The sequence below is a fragment of the Pongo pygmaeus genome, chromosome 10 (genome assembly GCF_028885625.2).
Source record: "Pongo pygmaeus isolate AG05252 chromosome 10, NHGRI_mPonPyg2-v2.0_pri, whole genome shotgun sequence".
Taxonomy (NCBI): Eukaryota; Metazoa; Chordata; class Mammalia; order Primates; family Hominidae; genus Pongo; species Pongo pygmaeus.
In genome coordinates this window covers 54,490,959-54,513,575 of record NC_072383.2, presented here as the reverse complement: position 1 = coordinate 54,513,575, position 22,617 = coordinate 54,490,959, and the positions used below count along the sequence as shown (strand labels likewise).

At 47.3% G+C, this 22,617-nt stretch overlaps 3 protein-coding genes across 7 annotated transcripts; 2 read left to right on the top strand and 1 right to left on the bottom strand.

The window, feature by feature from the left end:
• Window positions 1-2: 2 nt before the first annotated feature.
• Window positions 3-13,067, top strand: LOC129010010 (nascent polypeptide-associated complex subunit alpha). 5 transcript variants are annotated; one of them, XM_054443682.2, is made up of 8 exons: window positions 3-138; window positions 877-948; window positions 10,280-10,365; window positions 10,528-10,605; window positions 11,283-11,429; window positions 12,305-12,433; window positions 12,587-12,709; window positions 12,942-13,067. In XM_054443682.2, the coding sequence occupies exons 2-8, from the start codon at window positions 879-881 to the stop codon at window positions 12,954-12,956; spliced, it is 648 nt and encodes a 215-aa protein (XP_054299657.1). In that variant the 5' UTR covers window positions 3-138; window positions 877-878; the 3' UTR covers window positions 12,957-13,067. The 5 variants fall into 5 exon arrangements, with proteins under 5 accessions (XP_054299657.1, XP_054299654.1, XP_054299658.1 ...); XM_054443683.2 differs by having other exon boundaries at window positions 44-138; window positions 851-948; XM_054443679.2 differs by having other exon boundaries at window positions 12,587-13,067.
• On the top strand, window positions 955-10,320 carry LOC129010007 (nascent polypeptide-associated complex subunit alpha, muscle-specific form-like). The gene is made up of 2 exons (XM_063647022.1): window positions 955-5,654; window positions 5,784-10,320. Exons 1-2 carry the CDS (start codon window positions 3,935-3,937, stop codon window positions 9,200-9,202), a joined length of 5,139 nt encoding a protein of 1,712 aa, XP_063503092.1. The 5' UTR covers window positions 955-3,934; the 3' UTR covers window positions 9,203-10,320.
• On the bottom strand, window positions 11,319-12,246 carry LOC129010011 (10 kDa heat shock protein, mitochondrial). Its single transcript, XM_054443685.2, has one exon. The coding sequence runs from the start codon at window positions 12,191-12,193 to the stop codon at window positions 11,885-11,887; it is 309 nt and encodes a 102-aa protein (XP_054299660.1). The 5' UTR covers window positions 12,194-12,246; the 3' UTR covers window positions 11,319-11,884.
• Window positions 13,068-22,617: the final 9,550 nt, after the last annotated feature.

The following is a 22,617-nucleotide window of genomic DNA, read 5'->3' as shown; positions in this document are numbered from 1 at the left end:
TGGCTGCCGGCAGCTCTTGACCCGGAATCGGATCCTAGTCCCACCCCCTCCGCTCCAGGCTTCCTTCTGCAACAGGCGTGGGTCGCGCTATCGCTCGCTCTCTTTCTGCCGCCATCTTGGTTCCGCGTTCCCTGCACAGTAAGTACTTTTTGTGCCGCTACTCTCTATCCGCAGCCATCCGCCTTTCTTTCGGGCTAAGCTGCCCTAGGGACTGAGAGTTAAGGAAAGTTGGAGGCTTTACTGGGCCACAGGGTTCTTACTCGCCCCTGGGCCTCCGTACAAAATGGGGTCTGCGGTTGGTGTCCTGGCAAAAGCAGGGTAGAAGGCTGCGGGTCGGGCCTGGAATCCGAGCCTGCAGAGATGGGGGCAGTTGCAGTGTTGAGGGCGGAAGAGGAGTGCGTCTTGTTTTGGGAACTGCTTCACAGGATCCAGAAAAGGGTAAGGGGTCACAGCCTTAGAACCTCTAACACCGTTCTCCTTGCGACAAGCAAGTGTTGGACTTACAACACCGTCTTTGCCCTCCTGGTTCCCCAAAGTCGGCAAACGTAGTCCAGGAGGCCCCAGCCCAGCCAGTGTGAGTATTAGGAGTGGAGGGGGTTCACACTAGCGTCTGAAGTCTCCCATGATCGAGAGCCAGCCCAGGATCCTCTCCCTCGGGTTGTGAATGCAGTGGGAATTGCTGGCCTTGATAGAGGCGTGAGGGTCACATCATATTTACCTCTTACTCCCAGGTGCTTTGGGGAAGGTTGTCCCCGAACACCCTCACGATTTTTTTCTAACAGCCCTCCTCGGAGTTTTTAGGAATAGTTATCTCTGGGTTGGGCAAGTGAATGTATCCCAATCAATTCAGGCCTCCTTTTTATTCCCTTCCTTCAGAAATGCCCGGCGAAGCCACAGAAACCGTCCCTGCTACAGAGCAGGAGTTGCCGCAGCCCCAGGCTGAGACAGGTAGGTTCCGCTACCCCCCTTGCCATTAATTAAAATTGACCCTAACGCCATTTGGTGGGCAAAATGACCAAGGGGAAATACACTTTGTAAGAGGATGGGGTTGCAGCTTTACCAAGGAGGATAGACCGTAAAATTACTATCCTGGAGATATTTCTTTAGGGATTTGAAGTAAAAATAATATTTTTAAGATTCGTGGACGTTTAAAGTACCCTAGCTTGCTTTCTATGTTGTACCTGTTGCTTCAAAAGAAGCTGTCCTGTGGAACCCCCACCTCACATAGGAAAACTCAGCAGGGAAGGGGCTCAGTGATTCTTACCTATTGGAACTAGATGACACAGGCCAAGGAGCCCGGAGCATTTGTGAAACTCCAGCCAGCAAGTTGCATCAAGGTTTTAGTTAGCAGAGCTTGGCATTGTGCCTTTATCACATGTCTGGATGAGATGTGTGCTGGTGGTAAATGTGTCCTACTGGGCCCCAGAGTCGTCCTAGGTCGGATAACTTGTTTATGGGTTGGTGGTGTTGAGATACTTCTAGTGTGCTGGGATAGTTCCTGCATCATTGTGTGAAACCCAGGATTGAAATAAATCCTTCTTTTATCCTTAGCGTTGAAATTAATGACTGTGAAGGCTAATTTTAAATTCTGGTTAAAACATATCTCTGTAGAAAACTTGGGAGGAGGTAGTGAAAAGTTCTTAAAATGATAGCCTTTCTGAGTCAGTTGTGCAGCGTTAAATGAAGGAAATCTTCAAGCTGTAATCTTCATTCTCACCTTTTTATGATTTTTTTAAAATTTCATTTGTTATTTAAGGGCAATTCCTGTCCCTTTTTGGAGTTACAGTAGAGTTGCTTATAGTTGAAAGCATTAAGCTTCTTCCCACCTGTTTGATTTTAGCAGCTGAAGGGATTAATACAGCTGCTAGGAAAGAGAATAGGGGGCTCTAAGCTGGAGTATAAACAATATGAAATTCTTGAAGTACAAGGGGTTTAAGGAAGGGAAAAAATAAAGTACTCTTCTCTAAAGATTCTGTAATTTCAGTACAAAACGAGATTTTAGAGATTGTGTCATTGAACAACTTAATTTTACAAATATGAAGATTTGAAATGCAGATGAATTTAGAAAAATCTGATTCAAGCTTCAAAACTAATGCATTTACTTCTGAAACAGTCCTTAATGCTATTAAACATATTCCTGCATAGTCTGAGTTGTATAGTAGGCTTATATTAAGGAAATACACAGGATTTTGTCTGTAATGATAGTCTGTTAGAATGAAGAAGGAAGCTCAAGGAATTGTTGATGGTGTCAAAGCAAGTACTTGAGGCCTTATTCCATTTGAGGTCCAGTCAGAAGAAAACATATTCCATGCTTTTAATTCTGATTCATTATGTTTGGTAGTGTTTTCCACTTTGGCCTACCCACTCTCCAGGAAAAACTGGTTGAGCCACCTTGTGTTTTCCATGGTAGGATGCCATAAGAACTTCAGAATTACTGGTTGAGTGAATTTTGAATTTGAATTTTGGTACCACGGGCTTCCCCCGCCGACTTTAACATTCCCTTCTAAGCATTGAGCATTTGTTGATCCAATTCTGTGTTACCTCCTGAATGCCAGAGATACTGTCTTAGTGTCATGCCAAACATTGGTGTATTTTGACATAATGAAACACTTAAATTCCAAGTTAAGGAGTGGAGATCCAGTGTATTCTCGCCACTCCAATTCTCTTCTTCTTTTTTTTTTTTTTGAGACGGAGTCTCGCCCTGTCACCCAGGCTGGAGGGCATGCAGTGGCATGATCTCGGCTCACTGCAACCCCCGCCTCCTGGGTTCAAGCCATTCTCCTGCCTCTGCCTCTTGAGTAGCTGGTATTACAGGTGCACGCCACCACACCCAGCTAATTTTTGTATTTTTAGTAGAGACAGGGTTTCACCATGTTGGTCAGGTCGGTCTGGAACTCCTGACCTCGTGATCCGCCCTCCTAGGCATCCCAAAGTGCTGGGATTACAGGCATGAGCCACTGTTCCCGGCTCTCCAGTTCTCTTCTTCCAAAATAGCACCACAATCTGGTTTAACAAGTTAGGTTACAGTTTCATAATACAGTCCCTACCCTTGTGAGTAAGCTCTCTGCCTGGAGGTCTAATTCATGTCTAATTCATCTTGGATTGATGTCTGAAGAATTAACATCACCTAGGAAGGTTTATAGAGACTATTAACAGTCCTTTTGTGGTTGGTTTTCTTGTTTGGGTTTTGTGAGTAAGTAAACTGGTAAGGTATAAAGAAGCTAAGTGACTTTAATACTTGACATTAAATTCTGAAGCGTTTCAACTTTAGGAAGAACTGAATTGTGCTATGTACCTCCTTCCCAAAACTATTCTAACAGAGTCAGATGTTTCCTAGCCTAATGGAAGCCTGAAAGTATAAAAGCCTCTGTTTTCTTATTCAGTTCAGATTCCCCATCATCGTCACTGCTCACTACCTTCTTTGTTCCAGTTTTCGGTATCTTTTCTGTTAGTTCATGATATTTGGGTGGACAGAGTAGCACAGCTGTTCTTCTAGTAGGAATTCTATTGGCTGTGAGAAAGACTTGGGAATACAGTCCATTTCAAAAATTAAGGGGAGGGCACAACTGGGAAAGGATAGAAAGTATGTTGTTCCCAACCTACCAAGGGTCTGTGCTCCCCATTTAGAGGTAGGCTGCTCTTAGACTGTTCTCCTCACCCTAAAATAGTTGGTTTACTTTGGTAGAACTTGGGGAAGTGTGAGAAATTAGGAGAGGAATGTCTTCTCACTTGACCACTGAAAAATGTTTGGGGAAGGTTGTTGTTGCCTGTCACCTTTATCTAATCCTGCGTGGTGACTTAGACTGTCAGATTTTAAACTCCAGTGTTTCCTAGGAGGCATGTTGTACCAAGTTGGGCAGCATAACTCACCTTTTTTCTCCTCCCCCCCCCCCCCTTCTTTATCTCCTTTTGCCTTTCTCCAGCTGTGCTACCTATGTCTTCAGCCTTGAGTGTCACTGCTGCCTTAGGGCAGCCTGGACCTACCCTCCCCACTCCTTGCTCTCCTGCCCCACAACAGTGCCCTCTCTCAACTGCTAACCAGGCTGCCCCATTCCCTTCCCCCTCTACTGTTGCCTCGACCCCTTTAGAAGTTCCTTTTCCCCAGTCATCCTCTGGAACAGCCCTACCTTTGGGAACTGCCCCTGAAGCCCCAACCTTCCTACCAAACCTAATAGGGCCTCCCATCTCCCCAGCTGCCTTAGCTCTAGCCTCTCCCATGATAGCTCCAACTCTGAAAGGGACCCCTTCCTCTTCAGCTCCCTTAGCTCTGGTTGCCCTGGCTCCCCACTCAGTTCAGAAGAGTTCTGCTTTTCCACCTAACCTTCTTACTTCACCTCCTTCAGTGGCTGTAGCTGAGTCAGGGTCAGTGATAACTCCGTCAGCTCCCATTGCTCCCTCAGAACCAAAGACTAATCTTATTAAAGTTCCCTCTGAGGTAGTCCCTAATCCAAAAGGCACCCCCAGCCCTCCATGTATAGTCAGTACTGTTCCTTACCACTGTGTGACTCCCATGGCCTCTGTTCAATCTGGAGTGGCCTCCCTTCCTCAGACAACACCCACAACTACCCTAGCCGTCGCTTCCCCTCTAGTCAAAGATACCACCATTTCCTCAGCTCTGATTTCTCTACAAAACCCAGGAAGCCTCAGCCTGAAGGGGCCTGTTAGTCCACCTGCTGCCTTATCTCTTTCAACTCAGTCTCTTCCTGTGGTGACTTCTTCTCAAAAGACTGCAGGTCCCAACACCCCCCCAGATTTTACCATTTCTCTGGGCTCTCATCTTGCACCTTTACATCAGAGTTCTTTTGGTTCTGTCCAACTTTTAGGTCAAACAGGTCCTAGTGCTTTGTCAGACCCTAGAGTGAAGACCATTTCTATAGATCATTCTTCCACAGGGGCCTCTTATCCTTCTCAGAGATCTGTAATTCCTCCCCTTCCTTCCAGAAATGAGGTAGTTCCTGCTACTGCGGCTGCCTTTCCAGCAGGGGCTCCATCTGTTGACAAAGGTCCCTCTACCATCGCTAGCATAACCTACAGCCCTTCTGGCTCCTTAAATGTAGCTACCTCTTCTTCATTATCTCCTACAACCTCTCTCATTCTCAAAAGCTCTCCTAATGCCACTCATCATTATCCTTTAGTGGCCCAAATGCCCGTTTCTTCTGTTGGAACCACCCCACTTATGGTGACTAACCCCTGTACAATTGCTGCAGCACCTACTACCTTTGAGGTAGCTACTTGTGTTTCTCCTCCAATTTCATCAGGTCACATAAGTAATAAAGAACCAACTTTCCCTGCTGCCTTGGTTATGGCACCTGTGGCTCCCAAAGAACCTTCTACTCAAGTAGCAACCACTCTGAGGATACCAGTCTCTCCTCCTCTGCCAGACCCTGAAGACCTCAAAAATCTCCCCAGTTCAGTATTGGTTAAATTTCCAACACAAAAAGACCTCCAAACTGTACCTGCCTCTCCTGAAGGAGCCCCTTTCTCTCCAGCCCAAGCAGGACTCACCACCAAGAAAGACCCTACTATATTACCGTTAGCCCAGGCAGCTCCTAAAAATTCCTCTTCTTTCCAAAGTACATCCTCTTCTCCAGAGATACGTCTTTCTCCTGAAGCCACCCTAGCAAAGAAAAGCCTTGGAGGGCCTCTCCCTATAGGTAAGCCAACCAGCAGTATGACCTCCCCCCTTGATGTTAACTCCTCGGCCTCTGTAATCAAGACAGATTCTTATGCAGGCCCAGACTCTGCTGGTCTGCTTCTCAAAAGTTCTCTTATTACCCCAACAGTGGCTGCATTTCCTATGGAAAGTGCTGACCCTGCTGGGGTGGCTCCCACAACTGCCAAAGGTACCTCAACTTATACAACTACAGCCAGCCCTTTTCTAGAAGGAACTGTCTCTTTAGCTCCTAAAAACCACCCAGTTAAGGAAGGTACTCTTACTACTTTACCCTTGGTTCCTACAGCTTCAGAAAATTGCCCTGTGGCTCCATCCCCCCAGAATACCTCTGCTCCTCTGGCCACCTTAGTGCTGGCCCCTGAAATCCCAAAGTCTGTACCCTCACCCTCTCTTCCCCCAGCTGGGACTCCTCCAGGTACAAAAAAGGTTGATGGTATTTCTCATACTTCAGCATTGGCACCTGTTGCTTCCTCTCCCAAAGAGTGCCCAACTGAGGACTCTGGTGCTTCTGCTACTGCATCTTCCAAAGGAACTCTGACTTACCTAGCTGACTGCCCATCTCCTTTAGGGGTTAGTGTGTCTCCTCAGACTAAAAGACCTCCAACCAAGAAGGGTTCTGCTGGCCCTGATACTCCTGTTGGAAATCTCTCGTCCTCTGTTTCTCCAGTTGAAGCTTCATTTCTTCCAGAGAATAGTCTTTCTTTCCAAGGCTCTAAAGACTCACCAGCCACGAAGCATTGTCCCACTCCTCCATCCCCCAAAGGGGCCCCTACTCCCTCAGCTGTGACTCCTCTGTCTCCCAAAGGAGTAACACTACCCCCCAAAGAGACCCCCACTCCTTCAGCGGTGAATCTGCCCTTCCCCAAAGAGGGTCCAGCTACCCCAGCACCCAAACAGGCTCCCTCTCTATCCATGACTTCTGCCTCCCCCAAAAAGGCCCGAGCAACTCCAGCCCCCAAAGGAATCCCAGCTTCCCCATCCCCGAAAGGGGCCCCCACACCCCCAGCTGCAACTCCTCCATCCCCCAAAGGGGCCCCCACACCCCCAGCTGCAACTCCTCCCTCCCCCAAAGGAGGTCCAGCTACTCCATCCCCCAAAGGGGCTCCCACTTCCCCAGCTGCAACTCCTCCGTCCCCCAAAGGAGGTCCAGCTACCCCACCCCCCAGAGGGGCCCCCACACCCCCAGCTGTGACTCCTCCCTCCCCAAAAGGAAGTCCAGTAGCTGCCCCATTCCCCAAAGGGGCCCCCACACCCCCAGCTGCAACTCCTGCCTCCCCAAAAGGAGGTCCAGCTGCCCCATCCCCCAAAGGGGCCCCCATACCCCCACCTGCAACTCCTCCATCCCCAAAAGGAGGTCCAGCTACCCCATCCCCCAGAGGGGCCCCCACTCCCCCAGCTGTGACTCCTCCCTCCCGAAAAGGAGGCCCAGCTACCCCACCCCCCAAAGGGGATCCCACTCCCCCAGCTGCGACTCCTCCCTCCCCAAAAGGAGGCCCAGCTACCCCATCCCCCAAAGGGGCCCCCACTCCCCCAGCTGCAACTCCTCCCTCCCCAAAAGGAAGTCCAGCAGCTACCCCATTCCCCAAAGGGGCCCCCACTCCCCCAGCTGCAACTTCTCCCTCCCCAAAAGGAGGTCCAGCTACCCCATCCCCCAGAGGGGCCCCCACTCCCCCAGCTGCAACTCCTCCCTCCCCAAAAGGAGGTCTAGCTACCCTACCCCACAAAGAGGCCCCCAATCCCCCAGTTGTAATTCCTCCCTCTCCAAAAGGAGGCTCAGCTACCTCACCCCCCAAAGGGGCCCCCACTCCCCCAGCTGCATCTCCTCCCTCCCCAAAAGGAAGCCCAGGCGCCTCACCCCCCAAAGGGGCCCCCACTCCCCCAGCTGCAACTCCCTCCCACAAAGGAGGTCCCGCTATGACTCCTCCCTCCCCCAAAAGAGGACCAGCTATCCCATCTCCCAAAGGGGACCCCACTTCCCCAGCAGTGATTCCTCTCTCCCCCAAAAAGGCTCCAGCAACTCCAGTCACCAGAGAAGGTGCAGCCGCCCCATCCAAAGAAGGTCTCACTCCGCCAGCAGTGACTGCTGTCTCCCTCAAAAAGGCCCCAGCAACTTCAGCCCCCAAAGGAGGCCCAGCTACCCCATCCTCCAAAGGGGATCCCACCCTCCCAGCAGTGACTCCTCCTTCCCCCAAGGAGCCCCCAGCCCCCAAACAAGCTCTCACTTCTTCCTCTCCCAAAAAGGCCCCAGCAACTCCAGCCCCCATGGGGGCCCCCACTCTGCCAGCTGTGATTCCTTCTTCCCCCAAAGAGGTCCCAGCTACCCCATCCTCCAGAAGGGACCCCATTGCCCCAACAGCAACTCCTCTCTCTAAAAAGACCCCAGCAACTCTAGCCCCCAAAGAGGCCCTCATTCCCCCAGCTATGACTGTTCCCTCCCCTAAAAAGACCCCAGCAATTCCAGCCCCCAAAGAAGCCCCAGCTACCCCATCCTCCAAAGAGGCCTCCAGTCCCCCAGCAGTGACTCCTTCCTCTTACAAAGGGGCCCCATCCCCCAAAGAGCTCCTCATTCCACCAGCTGTGACTTCTCCCTCCCCCAAAGAGGCCCCTACTCCTCCAGCTGTGACTCCTCCATCCTCCAAAAAGGGCCCAGCAACTCCAACCCTCAAAGGGACTCCCACTTCCCCACCTGTGACTCCTTCCTCCCTCAAAGACTCCCCCACCTCCCCAGTTTCTGTCACATGTAAAATGGGGGCCACTGTTCCTCAAGCATCTAAAGGGCTTCCAGCAAAGAAAGGCCCCACAGCTCTGAAAGAAGTACTTGTTGCCCCAGCTCCAGAGAGTACGCCAGTCATCACAGCTCCCACTCAGAAAGGTCCACAGACCAAAAAGAGTTCTGCTGCTTCACCTCCTATATGCCCAGATCCCTCAGCTAAGAATGGTTCTAAAGGACCCCTTTCCACAGTGGCTCCAGCCCCTCTACTCCATGTTCAGAAAGACTCTTCAAAGACAGCAAAAGGCAAAGATGTTTCTCATTCCCCAAAGGGCCCCTTGGCTCCTCCTGAGTCTAAGGCATCCACCCCTCTAACAGCAGCTGCCTCTGAGAAGGTCCTTCCTAAACCTGAATCAGTATCTGTTTCTCCAGCACCCACCCCACCAGTCTCTCTGCCTCTTGCTCCCTCCCCAGTTCCCACCCTGCCTCCTAAACAGCAATTTCTGCCGTCCTCTCCTGGGCTGGTGTTGGAATCACCCTCTAAACCCCTAGCCCCTGCTGATGAGGATGAGCTGCCGCCTCTGATTCCCCCGGAACCAATCTCTGGGGGAGTGCCTTTCCAGTCGGTCCTCGTCAACATGCCCACCCCTAAACCTGCTGGAATCCCTGTCCCAACCCCCTCTGTCAAGCAGCCTGTCATGAAGAACAACAAGGGTATTTGCCTTGGTTTGCCGTGTGCATGGTGTGTCTGTCGTCCACACCCCTCTTGGGGGCTACCCACCAATACTAACCCTGTGATGCGCCGCTTTCTGCAGTGAATCTGCTTGGGTTTGGATGTAGAACATAGAATGATAATTTTAAATGCAAAAGTTCTAGGAATATGAAACCAATCTTGGTTTTCATTACTTCAGATAGATACATAGTACATTGGGTATCATTTTTGTATAATGTGGCCCGGACTACCCTGAGCCTGCCATGCCATCTATTTTACCTAATTGATCTGACATTGAAAACCAAGACCTGCCAGACCTTTTAATTTGTTCTAATCCCTACCACATCACTAACTAACTTTGTCCCTGGGCCTGAGATTTGCTAAAATTATTGGAGAATTGAACTATTTGTATTTATTTTTCCATTCTCAGACTTAGTAATGACCAGTTGCCCAGGGACTCCCTTTTCATAAAAATGTAGAAACCTGTTTTTCCTAGCCTGAAAATGGTGCAGGTGTATGCTTTTTTTCCTCAGTAGTCTTTACTGATGCTTGGCCTTTGAATTGAAAGAAATTTATGTGAATTATGTTTGGAAAAACTAGAGATATAGGTCAACATCATTGAGAATCTTCTAATTATATTGATTAGATCACATTGCTGGGGTGAATGGTTTGAAAATGAGGCTGAATATGTGTACGTGAGTGCTTTTGACTTCCTCCAACCCAGTTTAAAAGTTGAGGGGAAAACCACCCAACCTGTTGTGCCTCCACGGTGTGATTTTGGTTTTTTCACTTAAGTGTATCTGGGGGCACCTTCTGACAGAACTTTACAGGGATAATTGGACTACTGGGTAAAATTTAGAGTCATATGGGTCATTATTTGCCTGTGCCAAGAAACAAAGACCTTGAGGGAAATAAAGCAGTTACAGTATATTAAACTGCTCAGGTATTTCTAGTGATTACTCCTTATTTCTGGGGTTAGGGCTGGGTCTTTACTAGATGTGTACTTGCTAGTTAGTGACTAAGTTAGGGGCTATCAAGCTGGCTTCACACAAGCCAGTTGGTTTACATTTAACATTCTTAGGTCTAGCATGAGGCATTGACCTCTAGTCCAGGGCAGGCTGTGGTGAAGTACCTTCTCTTATAATTTCTACTATAAAACAGTAAAAGTTATTTCTCATTTTAGGGTCTGGAACAGAATCTGACAGTGATGAATCAGTACCAGAGCTTGAAGAACAGGATTCCACCCAGGCAACCACACAACAAGCCCAGGTGGGTATTCTCTTACTAACAGGTATTGGGTCAAGGAAGCAGGGTTGATCAGGGCAGCTTTTGTATTTGGAACTGTGAACCTTCATAAAGGAAAACCCACAAGGAGATTGTGCTATCCAGATCTTAGATTCTGGTTAACTAATAGCTGTTTTATCTTCTTAGCTGGCGGCAGCAGCTGAAATTGATGAAGAACCAGTCAGTAAAGCAAAACAGAGTCGGAGTGAAAAGAAGGCACGGAAGGTAAGATTTGAAAAGGATTTCAGGATCTTATGAAGCACCTTTATACAGAGTGGAACTCTTTATTTCCATAGCTTTTTGGGGAACAGGTGGTATTTTGGTTACACAAGTAAGTTCTTTAGCAGTGATTTTTAAGATTTTGGTGCACCTGTCACCCAAGCAGTATACACTGAACCCAATTCTTAGTAGTGGTAGAATCCTGTTTAAAGTAACAGAAGTAGCTGGGTTGGTGGCTCACACCTATTATCCCAGCACTCTGGAAGGCCAAGGCAGGTGGATCACTTGAGGTCAGGAATTCAAGACCAGCCTGGCCAACATGGCGAAACCCCATCTCTACTAAAAATACCAAAAAAATATAGCAGGGCATGGTGGTACGCTCCTGTAATCCCAGCTACTAAGGTGGCTGAGGCACAGCAATTGCTTGAACCTGGGAGACAGAGGTTACATTGAGCCGAGATTGCACCACTGCACTCCAGCCTGGGCGACAGAGCAAGACCTGCCTCCAAAAAATAAAAAATAAAGTAACAGAAGTTACTATGGCAGAAAACCCATTCTCTATTCTTGTGTGAACTTTTCTTAGCCTGGGGAAAGGCTTTGCTTTGGATGTTGTATTATGTTCCTTGCTTCTTTAGGCTGCTGCTAAAGAGGTTGAAAACCTGATACTATTTTCTCTTCTTTAGGCTATGTCCAAACTGGGTCTTCGACAGGTTACAGGAGTTACTAGAGTCACTATCCGGAAATCTAAGAATATCCTCTTTGTCATCACAAAACCAGATGTCTACAAGAGCCCTGCTTCGGATACTTACATAGTTTTTGGGGAAGCCAAGGTGAGTAAACTTTCCTTGGGCGTTGTTCTAGACCAGGGTTTTTCAACCTCAGCACTGCTGACATTTTGTGTCAGATAGTTCTCTGTTATGGAAGGGCTATCCTGTTCATTATGGATGCTTAGCAGCATCACATCCAGTTTTGATTACCCAAAAACTCCATTGCCATATATCTCCTGGGAGACCTAACTACCCCCTAGTTGAGAACCACTGCTCTAAACCTAAACAACTACTCTTTCTACTGTGAGGGCAAGCAGTTTAAAGCTGTACAATAAGTTACCTGAAGTGGGTTTACAGAGAGAGTTGTGAAACTATATGATTTATTTTTCTTTTTTTTTTTTTATTATCATTAGTTTATTATAAAAGAGAAATATGGAAATTATTTACATGATGAAAGATTTCAGAACTTCAGTGGAATGGGCAGCTTCATGTTGATGCCATTTCAATAGTGACTTATTTCAGTCTACGTACTTTCCAAGAATGTCACCATCTCTAAATAGGAAATAATCCTTGTCATCTAGAACTACTTTGGTGCCTCCATATTCTGGGAGAAGAACTTTATCTCCAACTTTCACGCTAACTGGTTGAATCTCTCCACCCTTTCCTTTGGAACCCGATCCAACAGCGACTACTGTTGCTTGCAATACTTTTCCTTGAGATTTTTCTGGAAGCATAATGCCTCCTTTGGTTACAGTTTCAGCAGCACTCCTTTCAACCAATACTCGGTCAAAGAGTGGAAGAAACTTTCTAAACGCTTGTCCTGCCATGACTTCCTCCGCCTCAGACTCGTACTCTGCTCTAGTGTAGCCCCGCAAGCATGATTTATTTTTCAAAGACTGCTGATCTACTCACGTGGATCTGTATTTTCTACCCTGTAGATCGAAGATTTATCCCAGCAAGCACAACTAGCAGCTGCTGAGAAATTCAAAGTTCAAGGTGAAGCTGTCTCAAACATTCAAGAAAACACACAGACTCCAACTGTACAAGAGGAGAGTGAAGAGGAAGAGGTATACTAGGAAATCTTTCATACTTTAACTCTGGCCATATAGCAATGTGTTCGTGTTGGTGAGCTATATTAAAAACTAGATTCAGGAGACTCCAAAGAACTGCTGAAATTGTTCTTGCCTTTAATTTACTGCTTTTTCCCTCTCCTCTCTCAGGTCGATGAAACAGGTGTAGAAGTTAAGGACATAGAATTGGTCATGTCACAAGCAAATGTGTCGAGAGCAAAGGCAGTCCGAGCCCTGAAGAACAACAGTAATGATATTGTAAATGCGATTATGGTAAGTGTTCAAGCCTTTGTTCCTTGACTCCCTCTGCCCTGACCAGTTATGAGTGACTTATTTTCTCTTGCTAAATATCAGCCAATTAGGGAACCTCATTCCAGAGCCTCTTCTGAGTTGCCGTATAGGTTTTAGTGGCCTAAGTTCTCCTGATTTGCCTGTAAGAGTTTTAGTGACCTGAATTCTCCTGATTTGCCTATAAGAACTGCTAATTATCTTTTCTCTATTACAGGAATTAACAATGTAACCATCTGAAAGGAACTTTTTTTGGTGTCTCAAAGGAGTAACTGCAGCTTGGTTTGAAATTTGTACTGTTTCTATCATAAATAAAGTTATGGCTTCTTGTTGGATGAACTCAGTCAGTGACTGGTCTCTTCCCCGCCGCCACCCCCCACCCCCACCCCCCTGCCAAAAAAAAAAGTTCTAGTAATTTATTAATTACTCCTAAGGCCTCCCTCATTTGATAAGGTTTAGTGCCACAGATTTCCCACTTAAAATCTCAGACTTTATACCTCTTTTAAGAAGTTCCTGGCCAGGCGCGGTGGCTCACGCCTGTAATCCCAGCACTTTGGGAGGCCGAGGAGGGGGGCAGATCACGAGGTCAGGAGATCGAGACCATCCTGGCTAACACGGTGAAACCCCGTCTCCACTAAAAATACAAAAAATTAGCCGGGCGTGGTGGCAGGCACCTGTAGTCCCAGCTGCTCGGGAGGCTGAGGCAGGAGAATGGTGTGAACCTGGGAGGCGGAGCTTGCAGTAAGCCCAGATCATGCCACTGCACTTCAGCCTGGGCGACAGAGCAAGACTCCATCTCAAAAAAAAAAAAAAAAGAAGTTACTATACTAGGCTGTTAGGACTTTCTTAACTTCAGGAAATATAACTTGACTATAAAGTTTCTCATTTCTGACCAGGCGCGACGACTCACACGTGTAATCCCAACACTTTGGGAGGCCAAGGCAGGTGGATCTCTTTAGCCCAGGAATTTGACACCAGCCTGGGAAACATGGCAAAACCCTGCCTCTACAAAAAATAGGATCACTGAGTAATCCCTGAGATCACACCACTGCACTCCAGCCTGGGCGACAGAGTGAGACACTGTCTCAAAAAAAAATTAGTTTCTCATTTCCACTTTCTTTCCCAGATGTTAACTGTTAGCAGATCCTGATTCTTCTGTATCTAGTAATCAGCCCCTTCACTGAACTCCAATCTTTCTGAATGCACACTGGGGCTTCTGTGTTCTCTGAGGAGTTTACATTGGTTACGTATCCACATATAAGAGCTTGGTACAGGGTTGAAGAGAAGGTTGGAGGTACATGAAAAGGCTACCTCCTGAAGGGAAAGATTTTGAGTATATTGTAAACTTTCTGTTCTTAAGCATATTCTTTACAGACATTTTAATCTACAAAGTAGCTTCTGATTAGGACAGCCATAATTACATATTAGGACAATAAATGAAAACTAGGACTGTCCCAGGCTAACTAAAACATAACAGTTAGTTTACAGATAGCTATGTAGGAATTCCAAGAAAAATAAACTCAGTTTGGGTTGTTAGAGAATGGTTTGGAGGAAATCAAAGGGCTACAATTTAGAAATGGGAAAGTTACAAGTAAATGTAGAGGCAAGAATCCTGAAATGAACATGTGAAAATGCACCTAGAAGGAATATGTTAGAATGGGAATAAATGTGGCTAACATCTAAAACTGGGCTTTAGAACTAAAGGAGTTAAGACATTTTTATAGAATTCAGTCTTTTGGTCTCCAAAAAAAATGAGGCCGGCCGGGTGCAGTGGCTCACACCTGTAATCCCACCAACTTGGGAGGCTGAGGCAGGCGGGTCACAAGGTCAGGAGATCCAGACCATCCTGGCTAACACAGTGAAACCCTGTCTCTACTAAACAAAAAAAAAGGCCGGCACGGTGGCTCATGCCTGTAATCCCAGCAGTTTGGGAGGCTGAGGCGGGTGGATCACGAGGTCAGGGGTTCGAGACCAGCCTGACCAACACGGTGAAACCCCCGTCTCTACTAAAAACACAAAAATTAGCTGGGCATGGTGGCGGGCGCCTGTAATCCCAGCTACTCAGGAGGCTGAGGCAGGAGAATTGCTCTGCCGGGAGGCAGAGGTTGCAGTGAGCCGAGATCGCGTCACTACACTCCAGCCTGTCAAAAAAAAAAAAAAAAAAAAATTTTAGCTGGGCGTGGTGGCATGCGTCTGTAGTCCCAGCTACTCGGGAGGCTGAGGCAGGAGAATCGCTTGAACCCAGGAGGTAGAGGTTGCAGTGAGCCAAGATGGCACCACTGCACTCCAGCCTGGGCGACAAAGCAAGACTCCCATCTCAAAAAAAAAAACAAAAACAGAGGCCAAAGAGGGTGGCTTCTGCCTGAAATCCCAACACTTTGGGAGTACAGGCAGGAAGATCCTTTGAGCCCACGAGTTCAAAACTAGCTTGGGCAACATACAGAGACCTTACCTCTACAAAAACTAAAAATACTAGCTAAGTGTGATGTTGCGCACTTTGGTCCCAGCTACTAAGGAGGCTGAGGTGGGAGGATCACTTGAGGCTGCTCCCTTGACCCTGCTCCCTTGATTGACCCTGGGTGGTCAACGCTACAGTGAGCCATGATCGTGCCACTACATTCCAACCTGGGCCACAAGATGCCATCTCAAAAAAAAAAAAAAGGCATTATTTTAGTAGATGTGAGTGAAAGCTGAGGACTAAGGAGTTTATGACTTTCTCAAAGCCACTAAAAACAGCAGGGCCTTTTGTTTCCCCCAGCTAGGAAGTAGTAGGCTGTATTGTGGGAACGCAAATAGAAATCTGAAGATTGGCTCAGAATGAGGACCTTTCATCTCATTTCAAAACAGTTGATTATTTGATGAACAAAATCTCATGAGAAAAAAGACAGGCGCCTAACAGCCAATCTGAGTCAATCCAATAATTATTTCAGGAAGAAATTTAGATATTCATTCCCAATTTTTTTAAAAACAACTATCTTCTTCAAGACCCTTTTTGCATCACTGCAGTAGTGTTAACTACTTCCCACCTCAAGAATCTCACAACATCAGTTCTCCGTTTCCTTTTGCCATTAATTCCTACCTCTCAGTCTTTCTTATTTATTTATTTAATTTTTTGAGATGCAGACTTGCTCTGTCACTCAGGCTGGAATGCAGTGGCACAATCTCAGCTCACTGCAACGTCCACCTCCCAGGTTCAAGCAATTCTGCCTCAGCCTCCCAAGTAGCTGAGATTACAGGCCCACACCACACGCCCAGCAAATTTTTGTATTTTTAATAGAGACAAGGCTTCACCATGTTGTCCAAGCTGGTCTCAAACTCCTGACCTCAAGTGATCCTCCTGCCTCGGCCTCCCAAAGTGCTGGGATTATAGGCCTGAGCTACCGCAACGGGCCTTCCTCTCAGTCTTTTGCTTCACCACAATTGAAATGCAGATAACTTCCTCTATTACTAGAATGATTAAATCTTTGGTTCTTGGAGTCAAGCAGAGTGGCTCATGCCTGGCTAAGAGTTCAAAATGACCCTGGCCGACATGACGAAACCCCATCTCTACCAAGAAATACAAAAATTAGCTGAACATGTTGGTGCACACCTGTAGTCCCAGCTACTTGGGAGGCTGAGGCACAAGAATTGCTTGAACCTGGGAGGCGGAGGTTACAGTGAGCCAAGATCACACCACTGCACTGCAGCCTGGGTGACAGAAAAAATAAAAATAAAGAACTATTAGATGACACCAAAAGCAAGAAAACAGGCAACAAAAGAAAAAAAGATAAATTGGACTTCATCAAAATTTAAAACTTGTGTATTAAAGAAAACAGTAAGAAAGCCCATGGAATTAGAGGAAATATTTGCAAATGATGTATCTGATAAGGGGATAATATCCAGAATATATAAAGAACTCCTACAACTCAACAAAAACTCTGATTCAAAATGGGAAAGGGCCATGAAGACATTATTATCCCAAGAAGATAGATAAATGTCCAATAGCCCATGAAAAGGTGCTAGGGCCGGGCGCAGTGGCTCACGCCTGTAATTTCAGCACTTTGGGAGGCTGAGGCAGGCGGATCATCTGAGGTCAGGAGTTCGAAAACAACCTGACCAACATGGAGAAACCCCATCTCTACTAAAAATACAAAATTAGCCAGGCATGGTAGCCTAGGCCTATAATCCCAGCTACTCAGGAGGCTGAGGCAGGAGAATGGCTTGAACCTGGGAGGCAGAGGTTGCGGTGAGCTGAGATCACACCATTGCACTCCAGCCAGGGCAACAAGAGCAAAACTCCGTCTCAAAAAAAGGAGAAAAGGCCAGGCACGGTGGCTCATGCCTATAATCCCAGCACTTTGGGAGGCCGAGGTGGGCGGATCACCTGAGGTTGGCAGTTTGAGACCAGCCTGACCAACATGGAGAAACCCCATCTCTACTAAAAATAAAAAATTAGCCGGGTGTGGTGGCGCATGTCTGTAATCCCAGCTACCAGGGAGGCTGTGGCAGGAGAATCGCTTGAACCCAGGAAGCGGAGGTTGCGATGAGTCAAGATCGCGCCATTGCACTCCAGCCTGGGCAACAAGAGTGAAACTGCGCCTCAAAAAAAAAAAAAAGAAAGAAAGAAAAAAATGTAATTAAAAAAAATGAGATGTCACCTCGACCCATTAGGCTGACTACTTATCAAAAAAAAAGCGTTAACAAGGATGTGAAGAAATTGGAACACTTGTGCACTGTTGGTGGGCATGTTAAATGGTGCAGCCACTATGGAATGGTATGGCAGATCCTCAAAAAATTAAAAATAGATTTACCATATGATCCCGCAATTCCACTTCTGGTTTTAAACCCAAAAGAATTACAATCAGGGACTCAGTGTTACAACCATACTCATAGCAGCATTATTCACAATAGACAAAGGCAGCAGAAACCCAAGTGCCCATCAACAGTTGAATGGTTAAATAAGATGTAGTATATAGCAACAAGAGAATATTATTCGGCCGGGCGCAGTGGCTCATGCCTGTAATCCCAGCACTTTGGGAAGCCAGGATCGCTTGGCCTGGGAGTATAAAAGATCGTTTGAGCTCAGGACTTTCGAGACTAGCCTGGGCAAAATGGTGAATCTCAGCACTTTGGGAGGCCGAGGCAGGCAAATCGCCTGAGGTCAGGAGTTCGAGACCTGCCTGGCCAACATAGTGACACCCCTTCTCTACTAAAAATACAATTAGCCAAGTGTGGTGGCACATGCCTGTAGTCCCAGCTACTCAGGAGTCTGAGGTAGTAGAATCACTTGAACCTGGGAGGCAGAGGTTGCAGTGAGCCAAGATCACACCACTGTACTCACTCCAGCTGGGGAGACAGAGTTAGACTCCATCTCAAAAAAAAAAAAAAAAAAAAAAAAAAAGGCGAAACACTGTCTCTACAAAAAAACCACACATGCCAGGCGTGGGGGCTCACACTTTGGGAGACCAACGCAGGTGGACCACCTGAGGTCAGGAGTTCAAGACCAGCCTGGCCAACACGATGAAACCCTGGTCACTACTAAAAATACAAAAATGAGGCAGGCATGGTTGTGGACGTCTATAATCCTGCTATTGGGAAGCTGAGGCAGAACAATCACTTAAACCCAGGAGGCAGAGGTTGCAGTGAGCCGAGATCATGCCATTGCACTCCAGCCTGGGCAACAAGAGCAAAACTCCATCTAAAACACACACACACACACACACACACACACACACACAAAATTACAAAATTAGCCGGGCATGGTGGGACGTCCCAGCTACTAGGGAGGTGGAGGTGGGAGGATCCCTTGATCCTGGGAGGCAGAGGTTGTAGTGAGCCATGATCACACCACTACACTCCACTCTGGGTGACAAAGTGAGATCCTGTGTCAAAAAAATATATAAGACTGAGCATGGTGGCTCACGCCTGTAATCCCAACACTTTGGCAGGCCGAGGCAGGCAGATCACCTGAGGTCAGGAATTCAAGACCAGCCTGACCAACATGGTGAAACCCTGTCTCTATAAAAATATAAAACAAAATTAGCCAGGTGGCTGAGGCACGAGAATCACTTCAACCTGGGAGGTGGATGTTGCAGTGAGCTTACACGGCGCCACTGCACTCCAGCCCGGGCGACAGAGCGAGACTCTGTCTCAAAAAAAAAAAAAAAAATTAGCCAGGTGTGGTTGCCTATGCCCCTAATCGCAGCTACTTTGGAGGCTGAGGCAGGAGAGTCCTTTGATCCCAGGAGGCTGAGGTTGCAGTGAGCCAAGATCATGCCATTGCACTCCAGCCTGGATGACAAAAGCAAAACTCCAAAACTCCGTCTCAAAAAAAAAACAGTGTGTGTGTGTGTGTATAAAATATTATTTTATATATGTATATATATATATATTATTCAACCTTAAAAAAGAAAGAAATTCTGTCACATGCTGAAACATAAATTGTTGACATTTTGCCAAATGAAATGAGCCATCCACAAAAGGGCAAATATTGTATGATTCCTCTTTTTTTTTTTTTGAGATGGAGTCTCCCTCTGTCACTCAGGCTGGAGTGCAGTGGTGCAATCTCAGCTCACTGCAACCTCTGCCTCCCAGGTTCAAGCGATTCACCTCCCGAGTAGCTGGGACTACAGACCTGTGCCACCATGCCCAGCTAATTTTTGCATTTTTAGTAGAGGTGGGGCTTCACCATGTTGGCCAGGCAGGTCTCAAACTCCTGACCTCAGGTGATCTGCCTGCCTCGGCCTCCCAAAGTGCTGGGATTACAGGCATGAGCCATCATGCCCGGCCCCTGAATGTTTTCTTAAATGAATACTTACTAATCTTCCAGACATCACTTTTTGTCAGAACTCAAGAGTTATAAATGGCCCTCACCATACTGATGCTTTCTAACTGAGCTCCTATCTACCCTGAACACAAGAGATCCTAATAGTTAGGCAGGAATATCATCGCCCTTATTCATCCTGAAGAAGTTACAGAAGGCTGGGCGCAGTGGCTCATGCCTGCAATCTCACCACTTTGGAAAGCCGAGGTGGGTGGATCACCTGAGGTCAGGAGTTTGAGACCACCCTGGCCAACATGGAGAATCCCCGTCTCTACGAAAAATATAAAAATGAGCTGGGTGTAGTGGCACATGCTTGTAATCCCAGCTACTCGGGAGGCTGAGGCAGGAGAATCACTTGAACCCAGGAGGCAGAGGTTGGAGTGAGCCAAGATCATGCCCCTGGACTCAAGCCTGGGCAACAGAGCAAGATTCTGCTTAAAATTAAAAGAATAAAAAGGCCAGGCACGGTGGCTCACGCCTGTAATCCCAGCACTTTGGGAGGCCAAGGCGGGTGGATCACAAAGTAAGAAGTTCAAGACCAGCCTGGCCAACATAGTGAAACCCATGTCTACTAAAAATACAAAAAAATTAGCTAGGCATGGTCGGGGGCACCTGTAATCCCAGATACTCAGGAGGCTGAGGCAGGAGAATTGCTTCAACCCAGGAGGCGGAGGTTGCAGTGAGCGGAGATTGCGCCACTGCACTCCAGCCTGGGTGACAGAGTGAGACTCTGTCTCAAAAAAAAAAAAAAAAAAAAAAAAAGATTAAGGGTTCTGTTATAAAAGGGTTGGGGTAAATGTCAGAGGTGTTTAAACCAGGCCAGGCGCATTGGCTCATGCTTCTAATCGGTTCATGCCTGTAATCCCAGCACTTTGGGAGGTCCAGGCGAATGGATCACCTGAGGTCAAAAGTTAGAGAGCATAGAGAGCAGCCTGGCCAACATGGCAAAACCCTGTCTCTACTAAAAATATAAACATTAGCCAGTTGTGGTAGCGCACGCCTGTAATCCCAGCTACTCGGGAGGCTGAGGCAGGAGAATCGCTGTAACCCAGGAGGCTGAGGTTGCAATGAGCTGAGATCACCCCACTGCACTCCAGCCTGGGAGACAGAGTGAGACTCCATCTCGAAAAACAAACAAACAAAAGAAACAGGTTGCAGTAAAGGAGCCAGCTAAATCCCACCAAAACCAAGATGGCCACCAGAGTGACTTCTGGTCCTCCTCACTGCTACACTCCCACCAGCCTGACCAACATGGTGAAACACCTTCTCTATAAAAATACAACAATTAGCCGGGCATGATGGCAGGTGCCTGTAATCCCAGCTACTCAGGAGGCTGATGGGGGAGAATCTCTTGAACCCAGGAGGTGGAGGTTGCAGTGTGCTGAGATCACACCATTGCACTCCAGCCTGGGTGACAGAGCGGGACCTCCATCTCAAAAAAGACAACTAGGCCAGGCACAGTGGCTCATGCCTGTAATCCCAGCACTTTGGGAGGCTGAGGCAGGTGGATCACCTGAGGTCATGAGTTCAAGACCAGCCTGACCAACATGGAGAAACCCAGTCTCTACTAAAAATACAAAAAAAAAAAAAAAAAAAAAAAATTGGCCAGGCATGGTGGCGCATGCCTGTAATCCCAGCTACTCCGAAAGCTGAGGTAGGAGAATTGCTCGAACTCTTGAACCCGGGAGGCGGAGGTTGCAGTAAGCCGAGATCCCACCATTGTACCACAGCCTGGGCAACAAAAGCAAAACTCCATCTCAAAAAAAAAAAAAGGTGAGGTGCGGTGGCTTACACCTAAAATCCCACCGCTTTGGGAGGCTGAGGCGGGCAGATCACGAGGTCAGGAGTTCAAGACCAGCCCAGCCAATATGGTGAAACCCCGCCTCTACTAAAAAAAAAAAAAAAAAAAAAAAAAAAATTAGCCAGGCTTGGTGGTGCATGCCTGTAGTCCCAGCTACTCTGGAGGCTGAGGCAGAAGAATCGCTTGAACCCGGGAGGCAGAGGTTGCAGTGAGCTGAGATTGCGCCACTGAACTCCAACCTGGGCGACAAAGCGAGACTCCTCAAAAAAAAAAAAAAATTAGCCAGACGTCGTGGCGTGCTCCTGTAGTCCCGGCTACTAGGCAGGCTGAGGCAGAAGAACTGCTTGAACCGGGGAGGCAGAGGTTGCAGTCAGCCAAGATCCTGCCACAGCACTCCAGCGTGGGCAACAGAGCAAGACTCCATCTCAAAAAAAAAAAAAAAAAAAAACAAAAACTAGACTCTCAGTTAATCTCTTCAGGATTGGGTGGACCTGGTAGGAGAAAGATCTAGTTATGTTCGTACAGATTATTTACGATGCAAATTTTCCCCCACAAAAGATGGCTTGGCAGGGACTTTATTTATTTATTTTTATTTTTATTTTTATTTATTTATTTTTTAGAGGAAGTCTCTCTCTGTTGCCCAGGCTGGAGTGCAGTGGCACGATCTCAGCTCACTGCAACCTCTGCTTCCTGGGTTCAAGCGATTCTTCTGCCTCAGCCTCCTGACTAGCTGGGATTATAGGCACACACCACCACACCCAGCTAGTTTTTGTATTTTTAGTAGAGACGGGGTTTCACCATGTTAGTCAGGCTGGTCTCGAGCTCCTGACCTCGGGATCTGCCCACTTCGGCCTCCCAAAGTGCTGGGATTACAGGCGTGAGCCACCACACCAAGCCTTATTTATTTATTTTTATTTTTTGAGGCAGAGTTTCACTCTTGCCCAGGCTGGAGTGAAGTGGCGCAATCTCGGCTTATTGCAAGCTCTGCCTCCTGGGTTCACGCCATTCTCCTGCCTCAGCCTCCCGAGTAGCTGGGACTACCGGAGCCTGCCACCACGCCTGGCTAATTTTCTTTTTTTTGTATTTTTAGTAGAGATGGGGTTTCACCGTGTTAGCAAGGATGGTCTCAATCTCCTGACCTCGTGATCGGCCCGCCTCGGCCTCCCAAAGTGCTGGGATTACAGGCGTGAGCCACCACACCTGGCCTATTTATTTATATTTAATTTAATTATTTTTATAGAGACAGAGTCTGGCTTTGTTGCTCAGGCTGGTCTCTAACTCCTGACTTCA